Below are 26,359 nucleotides of genomic sequence, written 5' to 3' on the forward strand. Positions count from 1 at the left end.
TCATCAAACTTCTGCCACTTTGTTCTGGAGGAAAATGAATCTGGTTCTAATAATGGAAAGATAGTTTGTCTTGGCTGTAATTTCCTTTGGTAACATAATATTGGCTGCTGAAGAATTTTAATAATCCTGTATTTGCTCTGAATGCATTTGAATTGTAAAATATTCTGGGATAATGTCAGAAAAAAAACACTGATTAGAGGAGGACAGGACAAGGAGAGATGCCATCATCTGCACCAAACCTCCATCAAAGTTCTGACCCAGGAGAAAGTTTTCTGGTTCTTCTTTATGTAGCATAATAACAGGGCCAGGGGAGCAAAAGAAACAATGAAATGACCCTGATTTTAAAAAATTTAGGCCTTATTTTCTGCATTTAGAGACACTTATCTTTCTGTTAGAGATGAGTTGTAAATAAGATAGTTGCGCAAAACTAAGATTTGCAGAACTTTTAAGCATAATTGGGCCAAAAATTGAGGCTGAAGTAAGACGTCTAGTGGCGAGTCAGTCTATCTGGGGAGTGCCAGTGGGCAGGAAGGTGGATTGACACAACCCTGGCTGTGCTCTGGATGTTCTTGCATATTGCCAGGAGCATGGAAAAATAATCTGTTGATGAAAATAAAGTCTGCACCTTGAGGGCGGAGTGAGGGGTAAATGTGGCGAGTAATCATTGTCTTGGGGAGGTGTTCTCAAACTACTCACCCCGTGACCCCCAAAATAAAGGTGCCATAGACTGAGGACCCCCACTGTACCTGAAGGTAGTTAAATACAGCAGTGCCCATTCAAGAATAGCCGTGTGCAGACCTGCATTTTAAGGATTTCATAAACATTACTTTGATTTCAGCTCAAATCTCACCAAATAACCATGTTTTTATTTTACATTCAACTAATTGTGTGCGTATTTTTTATAAAAATGGGTAAAATTTACAATTTGAAATTATTTTTTAAAAAATGGAAGGCATTTGGCAATCCCCCCTCAGTGTCTCACGGCCCCCAGGGGGTCTTGACCCCCACACTGAGAACTGCTTGGGCAGGTAGTAGGGTTGCTCCTGGTTGTTCTGTGGGTCTTTCAAGGGCCTGAAAACCACTGGCAGTCTCTGGGCATAAAAGAGATGCCGTTGAGCTTGACCTTGAACACACGTGTTGACATGGGTCGAGTTTGACGCTGGCCGTCCTCCCCCTCCTCTAAGGTAAATGCAAAAGGGATCAAACAAGCAAATAAAACTATTTGATAATGGAAATAATGCAGAGTATAGCAACACAATAAGAATGAAGTCATCTTGGTTGAAACAATATCCAAAGTTTGATCTAAAAGGAAGAACTGGACTTAGTTAATGTTCTTGAAAACATTTCACCTCTCCTACAAAATGCTTCTTTATTCTTGATCTTAATTTCTGAACTAAGAGGTGAAATGTCTTAAAGACCCTTAATTAAGTCTAGCTGCCTCTTTTGAATAAAGCTTTGTATACCCATGACTAAGAATGTACACTGACAGCAATCACAGTATCAGAAGTATGAACCTTTATGATTCTAGTAAAGGTCCAACAACAATGAAACTGGTTTGATACCACAGCGGCAAAATAAAAGTCTTAGTCACCCAATTTTTGCCTTAATGTCAAGAAATTTCTCATTTTTAATGATCAAAAAATGCAGAAAGACTTCTACACATTTTTTATACTCTACAAAAACAGTAGTAACATTCCTCAATACTGAATACTTCACATTTGCCATACTCTTAAACACTATGTGTGCTCAACATCGTCCATTATTTTAATGATTGGTGGAACCAGAAAGTACAGAAACCTGATGACTTTAAATGACTGCAATTATATTCTTAACTAAAAGAGAGCATTGTCTAAACTGAACAAATATGTTGGTTACATTTGGAGAAGTGGGAGGAAAGAGTCACTCCTCGCCTGTTCCACCCACAGCTATCCACATGTAACCAACATTTGTGCAATTTAGCCTGTGTACCTGCAATGCTCCTTCATTAAAAACAAGAAATCCTCAAATATTAGGGAACAGGCAGGGCTACTTTTTTATAACAGGAATATTGATTATCTCCAGGTGGCAGGAAGACCCAGGATCAGGTCCTGGCCTTCCAGCACACTTAAACCTACACTGAAGTGAGGGGCTAAGGAACTTTACTGATATCAGTGATATTGTCTCACCCTGTATCTTGTTTGATCATACAATTATCCATCACAGACCTCTTTAAATTGCCCAGCCCTACAAAATCACAACTTTTCTTTGGAGAAACCGGTGAAAATGAAATGTTTGACTCATCACACCCTCATAACTGAAGCAGCTATCAGTCTTCATCTTTTTAACTTCAGCTACTTTTCCCTCCTGCCTGTTTGTCCTCCTCCTCTTCCCATAAGCCATTTAATAAACTGTTTAACCCTCGGGATCAACAAGGTGTCGAGCTGCACCTCTAACAGCCGGCTAATCCAGCAGATCTGATCAAAGGTAGCCGGTTAACCTGAGCTTATCCTCAGCCTAAGGAGATCTGCTTAATGAGCTTACATTAAACCAGCCGTCACGTCTCGCTCTGCTCCAATCAGTTCACAAGGAGAGGAGGAACTTTTTATAAACTCTATGTTGGATTTTTATATTTTATCTAACATTACTTCTCTGTGCATGCCTGTATGCACCTGTTATTTGCACGTTATTTCTATTTACGCATCTGTCTTTTTGTTTTTTGCATCAAATCTTTCTTCTCTTCTCCTGCCTCTTGTTCCATTCTTTTGCTTGTGAAGTGAAGATCCGTCCATGAGGCAACAGGATAAATCAGTAAACACAAGAGGACAGATAGGAAATCTGAATGCTTAGAGTTTCCATATAGTCGACTGATGAATATCTTACATTGCTGGACTCATTGATCTGAATTCTCATTTGCATCATTAGAGATAAAGAAGCACCAGAAAGCTCTTAAGGATTTTACACTGCTGAAATCAAGCACTAATGAGGTGCGACGACATAGTGATACACAAAATTAAAAACCATTACATATGGTATCCAGTCACAGTTCAATCTCTCTACGCAGCGGTGTATTTAAATATGACACCCTTCTCATTGATCCTGCTTGCATTAATGCTGATGCGCCAAACTGCTGCTGCTGGCAAAACTCCAATAGCCCCCCCCCCAGCTACCTCCTTTATAGCATAAAGCTGTTGCACCCTCATTCAGATTAATTCTACAGCAGATTAACTGCTTTTGAACTGATTTTATTGCATTCAGTACTCACCCTCATAAAAGCATCTATCTGGGGGAGTAGGTGGCCTAGTGGTTAAAGGCGCTCCCCATGTATGCAGGCAGCCAGGGCTCGAATCCGACCTGAGGCCCCCTACCGCATGTCTCTCCCCCACTCTTGCCCCTGTTTCTGACTCTATCCACTGTCGTCCTCTATCTAATAAAAGTACAAATATGCCCAAAAATAAATCTTTAAAAAAAATGCATCTATCTGTATGGGGGTTTCTAGTCATGTGCTTCCCTGAAAAGTCAAAGCACATTGCTTGAATAACCCAGAGAGCTTCTTTAGAGCAGTAAACTGTCTGTTTTGAAGTAAAATGGTTAAATCTATGACAAGAGTGTTCCTGACTGAAATATGAACTATAATAAAGACTAAAAAGAACAAAAATTATGCAATAGATATTCTCAAAGGAAGTAAATAAGACATGCCACACTAAAAGAATTTACATGCACACTAAGGAGATTGACTAAAAGTATGAATTTGTCTCAGAATTTTTTGAATTGCAATCAATTATCTGATACCAAGAAAGGCTGTTAGTTATGACTTATTTGGAGAAAACAGATCCATGTAAATCTGTACATTTAGCAGACCCATATCACTGGAATAAAAGATCTTTCAAATGCTTTGTTCCATGAACCTTGTGTAAAGTGAGATGGTGGAGCTGAAGTTCACCAAAGTCTTTGAGTCGTAATACCAACTTCAGTAGGCAGTCAGGATGGCATTCATATCTGACTGACATTTAGGAGATAAGCTGGAATGCACCAGTTAGCAGGTGTTTGGCTTATTAATTGGCCGACAATGGAGCTCTTCCCCATGAAGCATTAAATATTCAACTGTTAGGGGTCACAAATAATAATGACCATGTTTGTTTAGAAGGGCTTTTATGACCTTATTTAGATAGCACAGTAGATAGAGTCAGAAATATGAACCCTGTGCATGGGGTCTCAGGGACAGAACCACTAGCCCAGGGCTAGATGGGTAACATGGCATAGGAGGCATTTCTCAGTGGGCCACCATACTTTGAGGCTGATAAGATTTCTATTTTTTTCTTTTTGTTTACACTGCTGTTAAAAGTGGCCAAAATGTGATTTTTTTTTAACCCCCCCCCCCCCAAATGTGACTCAGATCAGATTTTTTTGGACAGTGTGAACAGCACAAGTCACATTGAATCTGATCTTTTCATATCAGATTCATATGAGGTTCTAAATCAGATACAGATCTGATCTTATGAACATCACAGCAGGAGCAGCAGCTCAGACCTATTAAAGGGGGCACATGAAAATAATACAGCTACCCATATGTGGTGTTTGTTCAGTTGTGAGGATCCAGGTTTGAGCCAATGTCCAATGTTGCATTTGGCCATCAGTGCCCTTATGAACCTGATAAGGGTGTTGTTTTGAACTATCTGTTAATTTTTTTCAGTAACCATAACAAGATTATCTGAGATGAAGACTTGTGAAAGCAAGCCATTTACCAAACTAAAACAATCACAGTTTCTCCTTTTTAGGAGGAAAAATGATCTTGGGTATAAAGTCTGATATTTCTGCTCACTGTTGATTAAAAATGCATCTTTAGATGTCTCTTACATCCTGCTCCACATATTCAAACATACATTTTGCAGTATGGATGCGTCTTTCTGTCTCCCCTGCTCTGTTTTGGTGACGTTTCTTCATTGTGACAGGTTTCACTGAGGTTTCCCTGTCTACATCGGTCTGTCTGTCTCTCCGCTTGTCTCCCTCTTTCTCTGGTGTCACTCCGCTTCGACACGACTGTCGTGACTCAATGACGATCTGCCTCTCCTGCTCTGAGTTCCTGTCCATCTGTCCGTCTCTCTTGCACCCGTTTGATGCTTTTGGGATGTGGCAGAAGTCGTGTGAACCTTTGTATCTCTTTCTATCGGCTGCCTCGCTCTACAGCTGAGGTTTTTCCATCAGAGTGGTGTTGGAAGTGAAAAAGCTGTAAGTCTCAGCATAGCAGGGGATGAACATCATGTACCTGTGAACACAGGACCTCTGGCGATGCTGTCACATCTTGTCTCCTCTCTTGTCCCTCCTCTTCGTCTCCGCTCATGTTTCTCAAATGTAACAAAGTTTGAGAAACTCGCTGCACAAAGGGAACTTCAGGGATCTTTTAAAGGACTCTCCGGGGAAATTTTTGTGAATTACAAATGGGTCACTTTGCAGAAGTTTACCAGAAGATATTTGACAACTTCTTTCATATAGTTGTGGCAGTAGCTGGCAGAAACCAGACTGTTTATGCCTTTAGTGGATGTCTGAGCTGAAAAACAACATTAATAAACCAAGAAGGAATAACTTTTTTAGGTCATGAGAGCCTCTCTGATATTTTTGAGGAAAATCAGGTTTTTATGTAACAGCATGGCCTTTAAATGTATTTACATAAAATGATAGTTGGTGACCCAGTTTACAGCTGCAGCGTGTAAACCCTAAATAAAAGATCTAAGCCTTTTTAATTTCTACTTTAAAAACTTGTTCTGACATATAAGACTGCAAAGATCTTTTATTAATCAGAAGTGTTAACAATTACCAAGACAAGACAAAAACATCAGCCAAATACACTTAATGTTCAAAGCTTTGCTTGCCTTTATAGAAATAAACACTTAAAATACTAAAATTATTACGAAAAGTAAAGGCTACGGAGGCCCTAGGTAGACAAACATCCATCCTTTTTATCTTACTACAAATTTCCAGTGATAACTGGTTATTTTCTTGACTTATTTATGTCGTTTATGTCTGGCGGTAAAAACACTTTCTTCTACAGAAAAATTGAGTGATCCCATGATTATTGGTTAACTGATGTTGATATACTGAGTTAATGACAAAATCTCCAAAAAAAAACATTGCAAAAATATGCATCATGCAAAATCTGAGTAAATCATACTAAAGTCATAGACAATCCTGTAAAAATCTTTCACAATCTCAAAACATTAACTGGAAAGGAAACTGGTGCAGAAATCAGTCTGTAAACCTTTTTTTTTGTTGTTGCAACATCAAACAAATCTGTACATTTTGGAGCTTTTTTTTTATCATCTTACTAAAGGTGGTTGCTAACGAGTGACTATCTAGGACCTCAGAGTTTATCAGGGACATTTATAGTATTGCAAAGCTGAAGGATTGTCCAGATTCCATGCCTATGATTGGGCAGATCCATCTTGCAAAGCTTCAAGCTGATACATGTTTAACCGGTCTGAGAACAATTTTACCTGTCAGCTTCATTTGAGAAGAGGCATGGGGCGTAGTTTAGTTCAGGGGTGCCCAAAGTTTACTGTCTGTGACTGTAATAAGGAGGTAAGGAGGTTTAGTAATGCATAAAGCATCATGTAAAAGCTTTCATTTTAGGTCATTTCTCTAACTTTTACTTGCATTGTATCACAAATATCACTAAAAATACTTTTTGATTTTAGTTTGAACTCATTTTAACAATATTAATTTAAATAACAGAAATTAATGATTTCAAATCATATGAAATTTCTCTTTGTTTTATGGAACACAACCGTGACCCCCCCCCCCCCCCCAAACACCTGCTACATCATGTTTTTTGTTTAGATTGGCTTGTGATGAGCATGGCATCCAGTCATCCTCCACGATTGTTCTGAAAGGTTCTGCTCTTCCCAAACATTATCTGTGGGGTGTTACCCTGATGGACGTGAAATATCTCCCATGTCTGTGGTATTTGTACAGGAATATTATCTTTTCCTTTTGCAGATTGTGTTTGGTTTAAAAAAATATTTGAGTGTTAGTCCCTAAGGCTCAAAGGCTTCTGGACAATGGAGGCCACACGCTGCTAAATCTCAGGATGGCCTACAACAATACGTAAAAAGCATTACTCCTGCAGCCTCCACTCCTGAGTTTAGTAAAGACTAAATCAATCAATAAATCTGAATCCACAAATTTCCAAGTTGTTGTAAGAAATAGAAAGTAAAAAGGCATCACAGTGTTAGAACGACTCCATACTGACAAATATGCCTGCAGACTAAAGCAGCTCTCTGTGATATGACTTAAAACACAGCTATGCTATTGGCTGAAATATCTGTCTATCAGTACTCACATTGAAAAATAGTACAAATAATTCAAGCAGAGGACAAATCCAAGTTAAACATAGAAGTGGCAAGATTCCTTCTGTTCCATAATGCACAAACAGCACCAGACTTGATGCTGTTTGTAATACAAGTCTTCTGATACATATCAAAGGCAGCAACCCAGGCTGGCACTGAAGCTTATTATAATGCTTTAAACACTTTTTAAGTTCACAATTACAGTAAACAGTACAAATAAATTTGTCCTAGTGAATGGTTATAATGCAAAACTTGGTCAAAAAATGTTTGACTGCTCCTTTAATTCATTCTTCTGGGATTAAATTCCACCAAGTATGAAATATAAATCCTGTTGACTGGTCAGAACAGTTAAACAGTATTTATTGTCTTCTACGGTAGCCCGCAGTGGTCATCTTTCCACCAGCAGCTGTAGGGGCTGACTCATGGCTGCAGTCTGAAATGAACAGTCTTGGACTCATAGCTCATTTTTAGAGAGAGGAGACCCTATAACTACATCAGAGCAGAGATCACTGAGAAGTCACACTCACGGACCACTCCTCACTGTTTACTCCTCAGGACTCTGAGAGACAACCTCGGCTTTGATGCGCTGAAAATCAGACGTTTTTCAGCATCCAAACTCCCAGTCTACACCTCCTCTGTGGGGTTGTTTCATGCTTCCAGCTGCAGAGAGCTGATTATTCCCCTCACACTGCAGGACTGTACTCTGGTTCTGGACTCTGATGTGTTTACGTTTAGGTCTCATTGGGTAAAAATAGTGAGTTTATTTTTCCACCATCAGTATGCACAGTCTTAATGAGCATGCATGTGTTGTTGTGTGTTACTGACAGTCAGAAATCAGAGCTCACTTTGCTCTCTGTTGTCTGCAGCCTCTTTGGTCATCAGGAGGAGGAGGAAGAGGAAGGAGTGAGTCATGCTAGTTAGACTTTAATAAAAACAACTGCCAGCATGCACAGCCTGGATCATGATGATGATGATGATGATGATGATGATTAAAGTTCTGGTGCTGGGTCACTTGGTCACTGCACAGCTGAAGGTCATGAGTAGTATGTATTTGACAGACTCTTGTGTATAGTCATTCTTCATCATCCTCTTCTAAGAGCTCAGTAGTGATTGACTTTCTACTCTTTGTCCTCAAACCTGCAGGTTTGTCCAGAGTGACCTTTTCTGTACTACAGGCTGAATTTGTACCTGAAAGGTTGTCAGAACTGTTAAAATCTTGGTTCTTTTCCTATACCACCAGTTTTACAGTCTTTAATTAATAAACTTGCACATGTTTTTGTTGATTTGGCAATTTGATTCGCTCCTGGGCTGTCACACTTTTAGTCACACTCCTTAAGTAGCTGCTTTAAGCCGTTATCAGTGCCGCTGTTCAGCTCATGTCTTGACAAATAGAGCATAAAGTGCTGTTTATGATCTCCTGATCAGAAGTTGAGGGAAACTTTGAGTTTATGACGTTATCCAGTGCTGGCTAGGATAACACAGATTAGGCTGGTGAGCCTAAATGCTGTTGCTAACTGCTAATTAGCCTGGTGTCATGTGTTGTTGAGGACAGGTGTTACTTCAGTGTTTTACCTTCTTACAGTTTGCAGTGTTACCATGGTGCCAGCTTGTTTTGGTTGAGTGAGGCGTGTGCTGCATCATGCAGTTTTACGACTGCTGCCATCTGCTGGCTTTTTGATAACTACATCATGGATGCTGTCACAGCATCTACAGCCATATCAGCTCTGTAAAATCTTTATTGATGCATGTATCAGCAGGATGCAGGTCACATTATATTGCCATATGGATTTTTTGGAGTACAGGCCTTGTATAAAAACAGGTATTGATATTGTTTGATTTCTACATGTGTCATATCAAAACTTGAAATTCTGATATCATTACAACCCTAGCAGTTAATGTGCTACTTCTGCAATAATGATGCACAGTAATCAGCACTGGTTTAGCACTTATAATGCAATATAAGGGTGTATAAGGGTAATATAAGGGTGTATATGTCATACATGCTTAGATAGCATGAACATAAGTGTTCTTTAGGTAAATATTAGTGAGGAAATGTCTCTTTGTGGCTGTAGTACAACTGCACAGCAGCTTCAGTTTGATCTCCACTGACAGAGCGGCCTTTTCTTCTATGATCACACTCATCACACACACAAATGCATGCACTCATATTCCCAAGCTACACATAGATATGACAAACACACACTCATGCCAAGACAATGGCCTGCTAATCCTTGCTTCTGATTGGACGAGGCCAGATTACCCAGAGGGCACCAGCTGTCGGGGAGAGGCAAGCCCAGTTTCCTTAGTATCAGTGCGCATACACACATACAGTATACTGTCATGTCAGTGTGCTCAGTAAAGCTGAATTAAACTCAGAATGAGCTGAAGTGGTCACCAATGCTGCGTTAGCATGTGGCTACACCTGAGCTGTCATGCTACGCTGCTGGGCTGTACTGGTTGGAGTGATTTGTTAGATCACCTCAGCCAAACTGAAGCCCAGAGTGTGTTTGTGGTCGCTGTCGACACGTTGTAAAAATAGGAATGGGAATTAATAGGAGAGAAATGCTAACAGGCGGTGCACAGGACCAAGATGGACAGGTAGCCTAATGCCTCGATGTGCTGTGGTTGCTTTATTTTTAGCCTTTGTTGTCTCAGCCACTCAACCCTGTATGCATTGAGTTATTTACAGTATTTACAATGGGCAAGAAGGCCAAAATGAGTCTCTAAATTTGTAAAATCAGACATGGGATGCAACTTTAGGAAGGTTTATATTGACTTTATTAGGTTTTTAACAGCCAGTTTCAAAAGTGTTGTTTATTTTGACCTATTTGACTAAATTAAACATCAGGCAATGTTTAAATGCTTTCTCTTTGTCTCTCTTGACTCTCTGTCCTCCCACAATCATGTAACATCAGTCTCCAGCCCCCACATGCTGTATACAGCTTTTGTCCCTCACATCCACAATCCCTCTGCTCCCAGCGCAGCCACAGAGGCCCAAGCCGGGCCAAACCGAGCCGGGCCAACAGTGCAGCAAGAGGGGAGGAGACAGGAAATGCTAAATGACACACTGTTGAGCTGAGATAAGAGCAGATCCTGCTAAATACCAAAGACAAGGGAGAGAGGGAGAGGAATGGGAGAAGATGAGAAGAGAGAGGGACAAGTGGGAGAGAGAGAGAGGAAGAAAGAGAGGAAATGGGGAGAGGAAGAGAGAAATGGAAAAGAGAGGGGAGAGAATAAATGTCAAAAGGATGAAAGAGAGAGACAGAGAGATTTACTTTTAGTGTTGTTGTGACACAGACGGACTGAGAGGCTTTGCATTGGCCTAGATTCTCCTCTTTTATACTGTTCATCTATCTGTCTGTCTGCTCATCTGTCTGCCCGTCTGTCTGTCTGTCTGCTCATCTATCTGTCTGTCTGTCCGTCTGTCTGTCTGAGGCTAAAATGTTGATTTCAAACCATGTGGCCCCACTTTTGTGGCTTTTAGAGATGTTTTAAGTCAGATGTATTCTCAGTCATAGCAAATAATTCAAACAATATTTGCTTTTCTTGGTGTCATTTAAAAATAGATAGAATGAAAATAATTTGGCAGTGAAAAATTATCTTTTGCAATCATTTAATTAAATTTGCGCAGACTTATTTATACTCTTAGGACTTTTCAACCAGGGACATAGCTGGACTTTAATGTTTGGGTTTGTCCCGCTGTGACAGTGACTCATGCAGGGACGGCCTGCAGAATGTGCACTCAGATGCAAGAATAAATAACATTTATCTACCCTGTCTGCTATAAGCAGCACGATAAGTGTTTTATTTCTTTGTATATTATTTTGCATATAAAGTAACACAGCAATATATACTGATAGTTAGTTCTGCTGAGTTTTAATTACATTAAAGAAAGGTTTCAAAATTCACAATTTCATGTCCTAACAAAAGCGAATGTGCAGAAGCATAACTCTCACCTCTGAGCACACGGACGAGCACAGTTTAGAAATCTGGGCTGCCCACTGGGATGATCAACATGGATCTTCCCTTAGTTGCCGATATTATCGGTATGATATCAGTGTTGGCAGATTTAAAATTTCTGCTGATACTAACAACCAGTATTTTGGCTATATCAGCTGTAAACATTAAGAACAAATACATTAGTGGAGTTTAAGGCTGGACCAACAGACTTATGACAGCTGAGGTCTTTTCTTTATTCAGCATTAATCCTTACACTTTAAAGACTGTTTAAAGGACTGACATTTCATAATTTGTGCATCATTACTGGATATTGGCAGAAAATAATTTGAGTTATAACACTACTTAAAGTGTTAGAGTACTGTTAACTTAAAACTAAAAATGAGTTCAGAGGAATAGAGTTGAATTTTCTATTTTGGATTTTAAGTAAACACAACTTAATTTTTTACCACCTTTTACTAAATACTTATTTTGTTTAAAATAAGTCAACTTAAGTTAATCAAGCTCTTTGGCTTTTGTGGCCAAGAAGTATGAGTAACTTGTTTATAACAGGTTGCAAAAACCTGAGTTAGTTAAACTAAGTGTTTGATGTCAGTGTTTACAGTCTGCTTCTTTGAAGAGTTAAGATCTCTTTATATATTATTTTATATAGATGAATTTGATTGTCAAATTTTGCCTGTAGTGGACTCACTATTAAACATCTTGATTTATTTTTCTTATTACTCATTGATTTATATTCTCATCTGCAGCTGCAGTGATAAACCACGTAATCAAACTATGGCTACACTCACACTGCAGTTAAAAGTGACATGAATCTGATTTTTTTGCTCACATGAGACTCATCTCTGATTTTCCTCTGACAGTGTGAACAGTGCAGGTCACATTGAATCTGACCTTTTTGAATCAGATTCAGGCCCCTTTCATATGTGGTTCTGAATCAGATGCATATCTGATCTTGTGGAAGTTGACTGCAGTGTGAACAGGCAACAAAAACCAGATCTGAGAAAAGATCAGAATTGAGCATTAAGGCCTGGAGTGTGAACGTCACCGATGTGTCCTCTAGACTTGGAATGACAATTTATTCTCTGATAGGACTTGATCAGTCCTTTTTCTATCTTTTTAAATCTGCATTATATTGACCTTAGAACTATTTTACATATGACTATTTAGAATCCAGAAGGCTCATATCCTCATTTAACAAGGAAACCAGAGCAGATAGGCACAAAACTGATTTATTTATTTATTTATCTACCTGTTGCACACAGAAACAACAAGATTAACAAATGATGAGAAACTGAAACGAGGCCGCTGTCAGCCAACAGAGTGAGATGTCACAAAGTAAATGTTTAAATAACAAAGATGCCTACACATGACCTGGACTTATCCCTTGAGACCATAAATGAAAGGAAATGTGGATTCCTTCACAATAAAACATTGCAAAGTGCAGAGTGAAGAAATCAGATCTATACCAAATTATTCATGGATGTTGAATTTATAACTGCAGAGACAAAATGAGTTTAATGACTTTAATAATTCAGTTTAATTACAGGGTTTATCTTGTTGATTGATTCAGAGTACATGATTATTCTCAGAGCTGCATTAGTCAGGATTAATAAGTTGACATTTATACAAAGATAATCTGTGAGTCATGATTTATTTGAAGAACTCTGTGTTAAAGTGAGACATTTAGGACCTCAGTGTTATTCTGATGTTTGACGAGGACATTGGCAGTCTTGCAAATGAATCATTGAAATATTCAAGTGTTGTCCCAATTTTTATGCTTTTTTTACTTATCAATGAAGTTGATGATTACCTCTGGTTGCAAAAAAACTGTGAAGAAAGGACGGTGACTCCTCAGTTCTTCATGCTTGTGGATGAGTGCAGCATCAGTCCTGTCTCTGTATCACTGTGCGACTACATATTGTTTTTAAATGTCAGATTTTCTGCTTGATCGCAGCGTTTAGTGGCTCAGTTTGTGCAGCAGTGGGAGTCTGTTAACACTTTACAGTAAAATTTTAAACATGGAGAGTCTGAGCCACAGTCTTCAGATAATCATCCGCAGACAAACACAGGGCAGTCGATGCAAACTGTGTTCTCAGTTAATATCTCACTGTGAATCCTCTTCTTGATTAGTTTCTCAGAGTCAGGGCCAGTTTATCCAGAGCTGATATAAATCTGTGAGATGCAGCTGTTAATTCTCACTCAGGCCAAAGTGAAGCAGAAGTTTGGAAACTTGTGCAGCTTGTTGTATTTTTCATGTGAGCGGGGAGTTATTGGCCTGATTGGAAGAAGGCCTGGAAACACAAAACTGCATGTTTGAGACGTTCACTCCAGACTAAGCCAGGATCAGGATGTATTTTGCTCTGAATCCCCTTTCTTCAGCATGCTTTAATATATCTTCTCCACCGTGTAATTAAGATTTGCTGATTCGTTTTCAGCTATAAATATCCCTTTCCACACTAAATTTAAAGATCTGCTCTGCTGTAGTTTCTCTCCCTTTTCTCTTTAATTCTCTATTTTATTCTTTTCTCTCCGTCTGCTGTTACTATCTGCTGCTGAGGCTGTTTAATTTCCCTGCGGGGATCATTACAGTTTCCTCCTTTCTTTTCTCCTCTCTCTCCCAGTTGTTACTTCTTGTAAGGCAGCATGAGCCGGGTTCATTTTTATTCAGCTGCACATAAAAATGATGAAAATAGAAAAAGTCTCAGTGCTAAAGTCAGAAACGGGGCAGCACATCCTGCATGACATCAAACCTTTACCTGCCCTCTGAGAGCTCAGAGCGTACCTGTGGAAACATTTCAACATGTGCAGAAGGAAACCGACTGATATCACTTTTTAAAAGGCTCCTATATGTAGTAAACTTGTTGTGAAAGTTGGCACAGCACAGACGATGGGAACAGATGGTATAAATGAATAATAAGAATCTTCTTCTCCTCTCAAGGGTTATATTTAAGCTCATTTTCTGACCTGTTTCTGCGTTTGTGTTTATGCAGGAACGACAGAGCGGGTGTGCCTGATTCAGGGGACGGTGGAGGCGCTGAACGGCGTCCATGACTTCATCGCTGAGAAGGTGAGGGAGATGCCTCAGAGCACCCAGAAGACAGAGCCAGTCAGCATCCTGCAGCCGCAGACCACCGTCAACCCAGACCGCGTCAAACAGGTACGTCTCTTCTTTGTTCAAATGACTGATCCAACTATCTTACCCCGTTTAGACATAAGAGAAGACAAACTTTACCTACCGAGTCTACAGCTCTGTCAGTAACATCACTTAATCCTCCATCTCTGCTCTTGTTAATACTGGAGAATCAGAGAGAAGAAGATGAGAGATAGAGGCAGTCACTGGGATGGAGAGTAGAAGTTTAAATCTGATCATTAGTACTCTGTGTGTATCAGAGGCATACACAGTGATCGAGACACTCACCACACTTCCTCCCTCAGCAGGAAGCTGCTTCCTGCTGGCGTGTGGATGTTTGGGTTCGTGTGTTTGTGTGAGCGTGGCAGCCAACAGGTCACTTGTGAAGTTTCATGTTCACACCTCGCACACCACATCCTGCCTTTTTCTTCTTCTCCCTGTTGATATTTTCCCGACCTGTTTTCTCTCTCTTCTCCTATTTTTGTCCCTTGTCTTTGTTTTTAGTCTTCTTCCCCTTTTCCTCCTTTATTCTCTTGTTTTTTTCCACTGTTTACTCTCCATCTCTCTCTTTAATCTGTTTACATCTCTAAACAGTTGTCTGTCGTTTTTCCTGTTTCCACCTCATTCAGCTTCACTCACTCAGAAAATCTCAACTCAACCACAGAAACACACAGTTTGTGATTCTGAGGGTAAACACACCCCTCTTTTCTTATCACGCTCTCCTTCAGCCCAGAAGAGCTTAGACACAGCCTACAACTAATAAAAACACATGGGGAGGATAGTAGCCTGATGGTTATGACCACTAGCCCAGTGTGCAGAAGCTGCTGTCCTTAAAGCGGGTGGTGCGGGTTTAAACCCGGCCTGTGGCTCCTCAGATAGCTAGATGTGGTTATCAGTGGTGACGGGCTGATCCATGGGTCCTGAGTTCTCAGCAGGAAATTGTGCCCTATGTCGCTCCTTCAGAGCGATATTAACTGCTCATTTACTTCCTTTGTTACAGCATGGAGGTGGGGCGTAATAGAAAGTCATTTCTGCTGTTGTCATGGTGATTTAAGATGATTTTGTTGATGATTTTTGATGACGCTAATGTGAAAACAAGCCAGCAGGGGAGAGGGGAAGGGGAGCAGTCAGGCTGTAGAATGGTTTGAAACAATCGTGAAATGTGAAAGCACCCTATAACGCCTGATGCTCTGTAGCTGCCAATTCTCTACGCTCTTTTTGCCCTCTATGCAGGTGCTGTGGTTGTTGGATTCATTGTCATTTTAAAGGGTTGACATATCAAAACCTCATAGATGGCATTGTTTTCTAAGAATTCAACAGGATGTAGCAGCTCCAGTGGAGGCTGTCATCGCTAATATTTAATTAATGACAACATTAGCTGATACGTGTTTATTCGAGAACAAGAGCAGGAAACCCAGATGTCGTGTTCAGCTGTTTACAAAAGAAACTCGCATCACAAATGTATCTCTAATGGTTTAAAAAGGTTTTTTATTGTTCCATTTTGTTTGTCCACATGATGCTGTCTGAGCTGATAGACTGTTAAATGAGAGCGCCACAAGCATCTGTGTAACTGAGGACAATTAGTGCGCTCATCGATTATGATCCCAATCTGTTTAAGTGATGATCATCAGCCCCTCTTCATGATTGCTCTCTATTGATTAGTCAGGTCTGGCATTGTTTCCAACTATTGACTGCTCAGGCCTGCAGTATTTAAACAGGCCTGTGGACACAGTCATGCAAAACCAGCATTAAAAATGCTGTTAACAGCTCGATATTAATAATTTAAAGTGAAATAAGAAGTGATGATCTTTTTCAGAAGTTTCTGCTCCCCATCCTCGTCTCTCGGCTCCTTTCTTGTTGTTTCACTCGTGTTGCGTTTGTGTTGCGTATGTTCTCCCTGCTGTGATTTCTCATTCTCTGTCAGGAGCAGAATTTGGGGGCGGGGGAGGAGCAGGAGGAGCGCTACGCCTTTCTAGTTTTGAATAATTATGACTATCATGCTTGTGTACACACACACACACACAAAGAGCCCTCAGAGATAGAGTTTTTTTTTTTTTTTGCAGAGTACACATTTCCAAGGTGCAGTTATGCAGAGAGATTTATGCATAATTAATCAATACTGGATCCACACAAACACTCATAGACACTGACTCACCCACACTCAGTCCTTGAGCCCACACTCGCTCTGCAGAGTTAAACTCAAACAGGCTTTTAACTTGAAGCATTTTACAGGATTGAGCTGTTTGCACATATGGTGTCCTGTTTTCCTGTGGTGCAGAAGCTGGTGTCTTATTCTTATTTTGAAGCTAAATCATCGCTCCTGTGTGACGGTGGAGATGGAAATATGCTAGTATACAAAAATCAAACCTGAAGATTAAGGCTCCTAGGTTCATCACACTCCTGCCATAAATGGAGAAAAAGGCAAAAGCAATCTGAATATTCTAAGATACACTTTAATGACTCCATGGGGTTTTTTGTTTTTGTACCTGTCTTAAAGTTTCACAGAAATTGGAAATCATATTTATTGGTTAAAGTAAAAACAATAAAGTTAATGCATAACACCTCATTTTAAGTAATTACAATGTAGAGCTGTGGTTCCTAACAGCTCTAGCCTCATGACCCACCACCTCATTATCGAGAAATCATTGACCCCTAAAATGTATTTCACTTGTGACACTCACATTTGTAATGGTTAAAACATTTATTACAGCAGTATAGCTTGTGTTTGGCATCCATACTCAGGCCTCATCTCTCCTCTCAGATGTATTTTTCATGCAGAATTTGAGCAGTGATGAGATTGTATGCTTGATGATGGGGTGGTGAGTTGAAAGCAAGAGCAACAGGACTGATGCAGGGCAGAGTTGGCGATGATGGAGCAGAGAGAGACGGAGAATCTCACAGTTTGAATAGACCGCCAGTATAGAGGATGTGTGATGAGGTGGTTAGATGAGAACACATGTCAAGGTTATATCAGAAAAAAGCTGAAGAGTGAATGAGAGAGAGCTTTCACCAGCTCTGCTGCAGGAGGTCTCTGCTCTGGCAGTCTGGAGGCCTCCACAGCAGACATGCAGGACTATTTTTGCTGGATGTCGGACCACTGTGCATCAATTTAGGAAGTTTCACTGAAACCAAAAATTAAAATAGCCAGTTAAAATTCATAATAAAATACCCCGTGTTGACGCTAGACAAATACCAGACAGTTCCCTTTACTACAGTGACAAAACATCATAATGGGGTAAAGCTGAGCCTGGAGTCAACCAATCAGAGGGACAAGAATAGGAAAAGTTTATCTGAAGCATACGCATTATAGTAAACTGATTAAGGGCATTTATAAATAGGTTAATTGTCCGTGGTAGAAGCACAAAAATGTCTGCAGTTAGAATCTTTGTAACTTTCCCTTCCATACAGTGCCCCAGCCTGGACCCCCTACTGAGATTAAAGCCCTTCAAAAGCCACTAAGTCTTTATATCAAGCAAATGATAGCAGAGTGGATTCATATAGAAACATCACAACCATAAAATATGGGATTTCTGTGTGGTGAAATTGCATAAAATTAATGTAAAATCATAACTAGGGCAAAAAGATTGATAATCCACCTGTAGTTTTGTTTATTATTAGTGACATCTGCCTTGAATATAACTACAGAGATCTGCAGACTTAGACTCTCATCACTGCTCTTATATGTGGTGACGAGCAAGTTCTATTCTCTCTAATAATCCAGTATGATGTTTTTGCCTTTAGAAATTGAAAAATAAATATTGAACATATTTTTCTCTCCAGTTCTGAATGTTTTAGGTAAAATAAAGAGCACCCCTTGTCCTGCTCTCTGTCTGGGGCCCCTGTTTCTAACTACTGAGTGTCCACCATTGAGTCTAATAGAGGGTGTTCCAGTTCTTCTCTGAGGTGTTGGCTGCTGTGGAGGTCAGGCCTCTGCAGATTTTTTTCCCATACCAACCTCAGGTTGTAGTTGCTAGGCAACCAGCGGAGAATCCAGAAAGGTAACTGCTCAGACTGCAGCACATCAGCGCCACATCAGTGTCTGAACAGAATGAGGAAACAAGTCAGTTTTTATGTGAGAGCCGAGCTGATTGGTGGACTCAGTCATTGCTAAACAAGACGTTTTTATTCAAATTGTTGGGCTAAGCTAATAAATCACAGCGAGATGAAAACAAACATGGATGCTATTTTATTTCTCTTCAGTCCATTTCATCTTCATGTGGCGTGTCTGAGGCTGACCGACAGGGAAGTGAGGGTTTTGGACGCCACAAGCCGCCGTGGGGAGACGAGGAGGCTAATAGCTGCTGATATTTAGACCCTCCTAATAGAGGCTGAATCCCCCTGTTGCTCTTTAGGCTATTTATACATGACAGAGAGGCGACTAAATGGATTTGTGCAGTGTTTGACGACACACACCAGACACACATGTTCACTCACAGAGAAGAAATCTCCCTCACAGACACAAACCAAAATAAACTCTTCAACCCTGATGGACGCTCGGAGACTCTGCGCGCTATGAGTCATTTTAACGTGATAAATCTGATTTAAAATTCAAGGAAGAACATAGTCATATCAGGATGGAAGGTTAAAAAGTCAAAACCTGTGGAAAACGATGTCGGTCTCACTGACATGTTTAACATGCCGTTAAAAGTCCAGCTTTAGTCAGACTTGCACAGAAACAGACTTGGATGTTAAACCAGAGTGCTGTAATGTGAGGGCTGGTTAATGAACAAGTAACACATTCCCCCTCTACATGCTCTCTCACAGACAAACATTAGGGTCAGCGTGCTGTCAGTAATCGGAGAAGTCTCAGTGAAGCCTCTAAAAGCATTTCAGTCATTGTTGAACACAAACACACAGAGATGTGATGAATATGAAAACATACAAATTCACACATGGACACACACACACACCATGACACACGTGTGAGCCTCTGAAAGATGAATTGGCAAAGTGGAGCGGTGTTTGCAGCTGGTGATTGTCCACTATTTTGGTTGTGGATAAAATTTCCTCTTGTTCATGTCAAGAGTGCGGCTGTTACAGCATGTGGTGTTATGACTTCACTGTTTAACCCCGGGGACGACCAGGCGGAGAGAAAGACAGAGGAGACGGGTGTTTGTGACTTAGTGAAAGAGACAGAGAGAGGAGGAATGAGAAGAGGAAGAAATTCAGATGACATGCAGATGGACAGACAGAGATGAAGACAGGCAGACAGAGGGGGCGATCAGAGCTGACTGAAATCTGGACTCAGATCTGAACTCTTGTTAGCCGACAGCTGCGGAGTGACGGAGAGCTTCTCTGGAAGAAGCAGCTGCAGGGAGAAAGAAAGCAGACTAGCGACACACCGAGCTTCAAGGCCACATAACGGGACGACAGCGCGGCGAGGACAGTGATTTACGAGCTGAAAACATTCAGCGAGCGGCTCTAATGAGCTCTGACATGACGGATGGAAGCAGAGAATTAACCCGGGGTTTTATGACTTTTCATATTTTCTGTTTGTTTTAGCAACGACCACCTCAGGGTGCACTTTTAAGACATGATCACACCTCTGAGCTCACACTGCAGCAAGCATGAGGGCTTAAAAATCACAAATTTATACCCCTGTTTTAAGATTTATTCACACAATTTAGACCAAAGGTAGGCTAGAAACACCCTCTATAAAACTTAAGCATTGTTTAAAAACTCAAAAAAATCACAGAATTTCAATCTTTACAAAAAAATCTATTTCTCTGTATTATGAAGCAAAATATAATACAAAAGAAATCTCTTGGCTTTAACTGTAAATAATTATCTCTGCACTACAGTTTGTTAGAATTGTTCAAACAATTTGTTTTTTAATGTCTAAATTATTATTGATATCTTAAATTATTATTGATATACCTTTAACCTATTAACTTTTCCACATGGAGGCTAAAGAGGCTAAAACAAACAAATTTTATCATACACTTTAACTGATGGATGAAAAATGAATAAGTGAGTTTTATATTTTAAATCAGCTTATAGGTAATTGTGCATTCACAGCAGTGCTGATAAGCCTCCTAATGCACCATTAACAGGCCATTTTACCTTCAGGCAAAGTTGGGCATGGCTTGGAGCCTTGAGCTCCAAGGGCCCTCAAGATCCCGTCTAGGTGTGCATCAAATAATGAGGTACAGTGGCTCTAAAAAGTCTGCACACCCCTGTTAATATGGCACGTTTTTGTGGGGAAGAAAAATGAGGCAAAGGTAATGAAGCTTAGCATTAGTACATGCCAGTACATGCCGGCCAGCTGATCCAAATTATTGCCTCCTAGCACCCACGGCCAATCACAGCTCTTTCTCTCAGTTTATTTAAAATATGACGTATTTTTCACGCTGCTGCTGGCTAAGCTTAACCTCCTCCACCCCAGCCTCCTCCTTCATAGCATAAAGCTTGTCGAACCCTCATATTCAGATTCATGCTACTATTGATTAATTGCTTTTAAACTCATTTTATTGTATTCAGTATGCATTGTCAGTAATGTATCTATCCATATGGGTGTCTCTAGCTGTGGAAAGTCAAAACATGCTGCTTGACTAACCCAGGCAGCATCTTTGAGCAGAGCGTTCTCCACCAAGTAAAACTGATCCATTTTGTAACAAATGCTTAAATGCTGAGAGTGTTCCTGAATGAATATCGTTTCAGAACTGTTTCCACCTCCAATGTAACATGTAATAAATGCAGTTCAATAGAAAAACAATGACAATCTTTATGAGTAACTACTTTAAAAAACAGGAAATAACAAAAACCTGGTTGCATAAACAGCCACACTCTGAGACAAAGATGTTGTTTTTGGAGTTGGTCAGTGTCTTCACTTTGCACAATTTGCCCACTCTTCTTTGCTAAAGTGCTCTAAATCTGTCAGATTACAAGGGCATTTCCTGTGCACAGCCCTCTTCAGGTCGCCCCTCAGATTTACCGCAGGATTCAAAGCACGAGTGGGCAAATTTTGCCAAGTGGAGATATATCACACTGACAGACTCCTACTCAGGAAAGATCAAATGTTGTAATAAAATCAAAGTGTCGAGTCTCTGGGTGTGCATATTTATGCAATCATTGTTTTTGTTATCTCTTTTTTATTAGTTCCTCCCAAAGTATTACCATTGTTTTTTCTACTGTTCTTTTAAATAGTTGTTTTAGTTATATTCAGAAAACTTCATAAAGTATGTGTTATGCCTTACTTTTACAGCACAAAAAAGTGACATTTTAACAGGGATATTCTGACTTTTAGCCACTGTTTTTCTAAAATTACTTTCACAGATTTTAGTATGTATTCTGAATGTAAATAAGTGGTAAAGACTGGAAAATAGCACTGCGGGCCAATACTGTGTGGTAAAATGGCATGCAATAAATAAGAGTGTATGATATGAGGCAGGAGGAAGGTTAGAGCACCAGTAGTAAGCATGCATTCTTTAATTATTTATTTATTTTTTGAGCTACAGCAGGGCCAGAGATGTTTAAAAATAATATAGTGGTATTTATATTTCAGATTTGGTTTGTCCTATTTTTCTGTGGCTTTTCCTCACTCGCTCTGATTGTTTTTATCTATACAGAGAAAGGCCGTATATTGGTCTTCGTCTGGAGATTCTGGATTTCTGCTAACACCACCCCTGACTGTGAAATAAAATTTAAAGTGGCTGATTTTGTTGCTGAGCTTGCTTAAAATGTTATTTATTTACATAATATACATAATCAGACATAAATTAAGACCATTGTAGTTGTTTTTTAATCTTAAAGACCACCTGCTATAATAAAAGTTGAAGTCATAATGAATGAAACACTCCATACTCAGAGACACTGGAGTGTTTTACAGCCTTACTCGCCATGGTATGACCAGTAGCTTATAGTGATTATTGTGTGCTAACTTTAGAAGGATATTTATACTGAGATCATGGACATACCAACAGAGAACACTCTGGAACCCCCTCCTTCTGCTCTTTAACTCCTCCTTGCTCCTGATGCTGCTACACCATGTTTCTGCATTCATCAGGGTTCATTTTTAATGTTTTAGATCTAAAGTCAAACACCAAACCAACTCAGGATGCTGCAGAAGATGATCAGTATCTTTTGTTGCCACTAGTGGCCGCTGTTTAGCGCGAGTCTCCCTTTGCTATTAAGGTGTTTTGCTTTAGTTGTTTTTTTTTTTTTTAACCATTTATAAGCCTGATTTATGGTGGTTTTGAAAGACTAACCACAGTAAAAAGCTGTACATAAACACTTTAATCAGAGCCAAGAGGTTATACTACAGAAACCTGGATCAGTCTAAGAGGATGAAAGACAAGGAAAAATGTTAAACGAAAACCTTTTTAGCCTGATTATCCTGGCATTTATGTATTTTTCTGCATGTAAGTGTACAGATGTTGTTTGAAGGCGTTACAACACAAAAACCCCAACTGCTGCATGAACAGATGTTAGTTATTTATATTCAGGGATTTTTCCCCACAATTAAAATTTTTCTCTACTGTTAGAGCAGCGGAGAACTCCACAGGTTCTTCAGCATGTCCTTTAACCCATTAAGAGTGAAGTTAATAGAAAATCTTTAAGGAGAAAAATGTTCACTTATTCACAAGGCCGCTTATAAGGGGGGACAGAGGGGACAAACCGGGGGTCCAGGGAAGTTAGTAAAATCAAAGTCCACTGTAGATTTAAGCTGTGATATCCACATATATATTTTAACCTGAAAAATAAAAAAATAACCCATCTTATCAAAGCAGCAAATATGTTTTGTATCTATTTATGCCATAGTATATGGCCTTCTTAAAATAAAAACCCATTTTTCTTAAAACAGAGTTAAAATTATTAAAAAGAAAAAAAAGGGTAAAGAAAAAATGGGTCGACACATGCAACAACAAGCAGAAAGTGGCTAATGCAAGCAGAAAACATGTTGGAAAGAGTTTTAGAGAGGCAAAAAAGGCTAAAAATCGTCCTAAATGGGTTGGAATTTTGGTAAAATGAGATTAAGAAGTGGCAAAATGAGCAGAAAAGGATTTAAAAAGTGTTTTAAAGAAGCAAAAACTGCCTCAGAATGTGCAGAAATGGATGTAGATGGTGTTAAAATGGGATTAAAAAGTGGCAAAATTAGGATAAGGTAGCATAAATTGGCTAAAAGTGGTGGAAGGGGTTAAAAACAGGCAAAATAGCTAAAAATTGGCTGAATTGGGTTAAAATTGTGGTAAAAAAATGGGTTTAAAGCAGCAAAAAGGGGTGTGAGAAATAGTAAAGTACAGTTAAAATGGGTTAAAAAAATGGTGAAAAGGGGTTAATTGTTTCAAAAACGGGTGACAGATGCAACAATAAGCAGAAAGTAGCAGAAACAGGCAGAGTTGGAAGGGGTTAAAAGTGACAAAAATGGTTGTAATGGGTTGAAATTGTGGTAAAATGGAATTAAAACGTGGCAAAAATAGGTTTAGTGTGAAAAAATGGGCAGATAAGGTGGTGAAATTACATTTGAAAAACAGGAAAAATTGGTTACAAGTGGCATGAAAAATTGAAAGTGGCCAAATGGGTGATGAAAAGAGGTTAAAATATGGAAAAAAATGAAAATTGCATAAAAGTGATGATTTTTTTTTAAATATAGTTGCCGAAAAAATTGTTGAAAACTTTGAGTCATAACTCACCATATTTCCTTTAGTCAGAAACAAAGACACCTTTATTGTAATTTTGTACGTTGGTATAGTTAGTTGTTTGTTCTGGTTTACTTTTGTTTATTTTCACCCTCTTTGATAAAAGCAGCATGTAAACATTAGTAATCATTACATAAAGACAAAGCACTGGAGACTTCCCGTTCTGTATTTTTGTGTAATGTAGTGAAGCATCACCTACTTACTGCATCAATATTGTATTGGTGTTGGCAGTAAAACATGGCCTCCTCTGTTATTGTTGCATTACGGTGTTTAAAAGTGAGCTGCAGAGCGGCGGCGGCGTTCCCGATGGGATCAGCTGTAAATGGCCTGTGGTTTTGTTGTGGTATTATTGTGGGGCTATTTTTGGCCCGGGCTAGCCCACACTGGCCTTTATATTCAGCCTGAAATCTGCAGCGGCTCTTTGACGTTGTTAAGCTGTGATGACAACAGCGCAGCACGGTGAAAACACAAATATACACTCACATTAACACACATCGCCTCAGGTCTGGCGTTTTCCTGGCTGCTCCCTTCAGCCACTTCCTGCTGGAGTAAGGGGTCATTTCCTGTGATCTTTCACCGCCCGCACGAACACCTGTTTCCTACTTCCTGTTGTTGCTTCAAACAGGAAGCTCGCCATAAATGTGAGCAAAAGTGGAGGCAGAGTCCGGCTCAGAGGGTGGCAGATGATGAAGAGGTGTGAGTGTAAGACTCCGAGTTCAGCTGGAAGGAGAGGAATAATTCAGCTTTAGCCAAAACATGAAGCACACAGTCAGCAGAAGGCCTTTATTGTTTTTAGTCATCAATGAATCAAAGAGGGAGCAGATACTGGGGCTTATTTTCCCATATTGTTGTAATATTAGGCTCATTTTTATTTTAATAAACAGGCGTTCAATGTTTTTGACTCCTTCATGGAGGAAATCCCCAGCAGAGCTGTAGCCTGCAGCCACAGCAAACAGACACTAAATTTGGTTTGTTTTGCAACAGGCCAAAAGTTTTCCTTTGTTTTTTAATGCTTTAATTCAAACATAGTTAAAGGGTTGCCTACCTGCTTATGCTCTTTAATGGGTATGAGCATGCTAAACCTGGTTTAAACCTCTGCTTTAAATCTAAGTTGTAGATTTCACTCCAGCATATACCAGGTAGCTTCAAGGCAGAGTATTGCACAGGGGCATCAACACACTAATGCACAAGTATATAGTGCTCTGAAGAGTGTAGGTCACTATAGTGTGGATTTAACATAGACATCACATCCACATCTTTAAGCGACGTTTAGCTTCAGAGGGAAATATTTGCACCTCTTGCAGTGAAATGCTCCACCGTGTCCGTGAGCTAGTCTCTGCTGTGTCTGCCTGCTGAGTTCAGGTAGTGAACAGTAGGTTTTAACAGCCTTTTGGCTGAAACCAGCTGCCTGCTGTGTCTGAAAATAAAACTATGAGAGTGCACTCAAACAAGTCTCCTCCAGATAGTTTAACATGACCATTAAACTGACTGTAAAGCTGCAGACACATGTGATTACTCTCTAGATTCACTGCCAGCATCCTCATTCCTATTGTCTCATTATTTTAACCTATCAGTTCATTGTTATGATAGAAATCCATTAACTAGCAGACAAGTGCTTTAATGTCAGCTTTATTCTTCTCTGTTCTGTCGACTTGTGATTACATTTTCGCATCCCTGTGCAGTCTTTACAATATGTTCTTCTCTCTTACCTTCTTACATAACTTTTTTATCTATTTTTTCCTGTCAGTCCTGTGATTTGCAGCCTCTGCCTCGCTGCTGAGTCAGCTGAATAACACACGCTCTCTTATCTGCTGCAAACAGTGATGAGTGAGTGTCTGCATTTTATTATCTCTGCTGTAATTCATGGTCCATTCCACTATGAGCACCACGTACAAGATCCACTTCACATGTGACGACTTTTCAGTGTTAATTTAGCAGAATAACACTGGCTTATTCCAAGAGGAAGAAGAGACCAAGACTAGTTAAAAATAGTCTTTGCTGATAAAAGCTCTGAAGAGCCATGCATTTTAAACATTACAACTGTCACTGCGCTCGTATTTACATGCTTTGAAACAGTCTGGTGACTCACCACAACCTCCATAGCTCCTTGGTTGCTGGCCCATCCATCCAGCTGTTCTGTTGTAGTCGTCTGTCTCTTGGCCTTGGTGAGCTAATGTCTTACATTTGTTTGTAGTTTCTAACAATTCATACAAGAAAGTTTGATACGTTCTGCCATTTGTTATATTTGCTGCTCAGGCTGAACTTTAGGCTACAGCACTTCAAACTGCCACCATGTTGATCTGCATCAGTAA

At 39.7% G+C, this 26,359-nt stretch overlaps 1 protein-coding gene across 2 annotated transcripts in view; it reads left to right on the forward strand.

The window, feature by feature from the left end:
- The window catches only part of nova2 (NOVA alternative splicing regulator 2), a 140,849-nt gene that overhangs the window by 87,608 nt on the left and 26,882 nt on the right, over positions 1–26,359 (forward strand). For both annotated transcript variants that reach the window (XM_041805236.1, XM_041805226.1), the window contains one exon: positions 14,270–14,436. In XM_041805236.1, coding sequence (XP_041661170.1) covers positions 14,270–14,436 — 167 coding nt within the window. The remainder of the gene's footprint in view (positions 1–14,269; positions 14,437–26,359) is intronic.

Source organism: Cheilinus undulatus, linkage group 2, assembly GCF_018320785.1.
Source record: "Cheilinus undulatus linkage group 2, ASM1832078v1, whole genome shotgun sequence".
In the NCBI taxonomy this organism is placed as follows: Eukaryota; Metazoa; Chordata; class Actinopteri; order Labriformes; family Labridae; genus Cheilinus; species Cheilinus undulatus.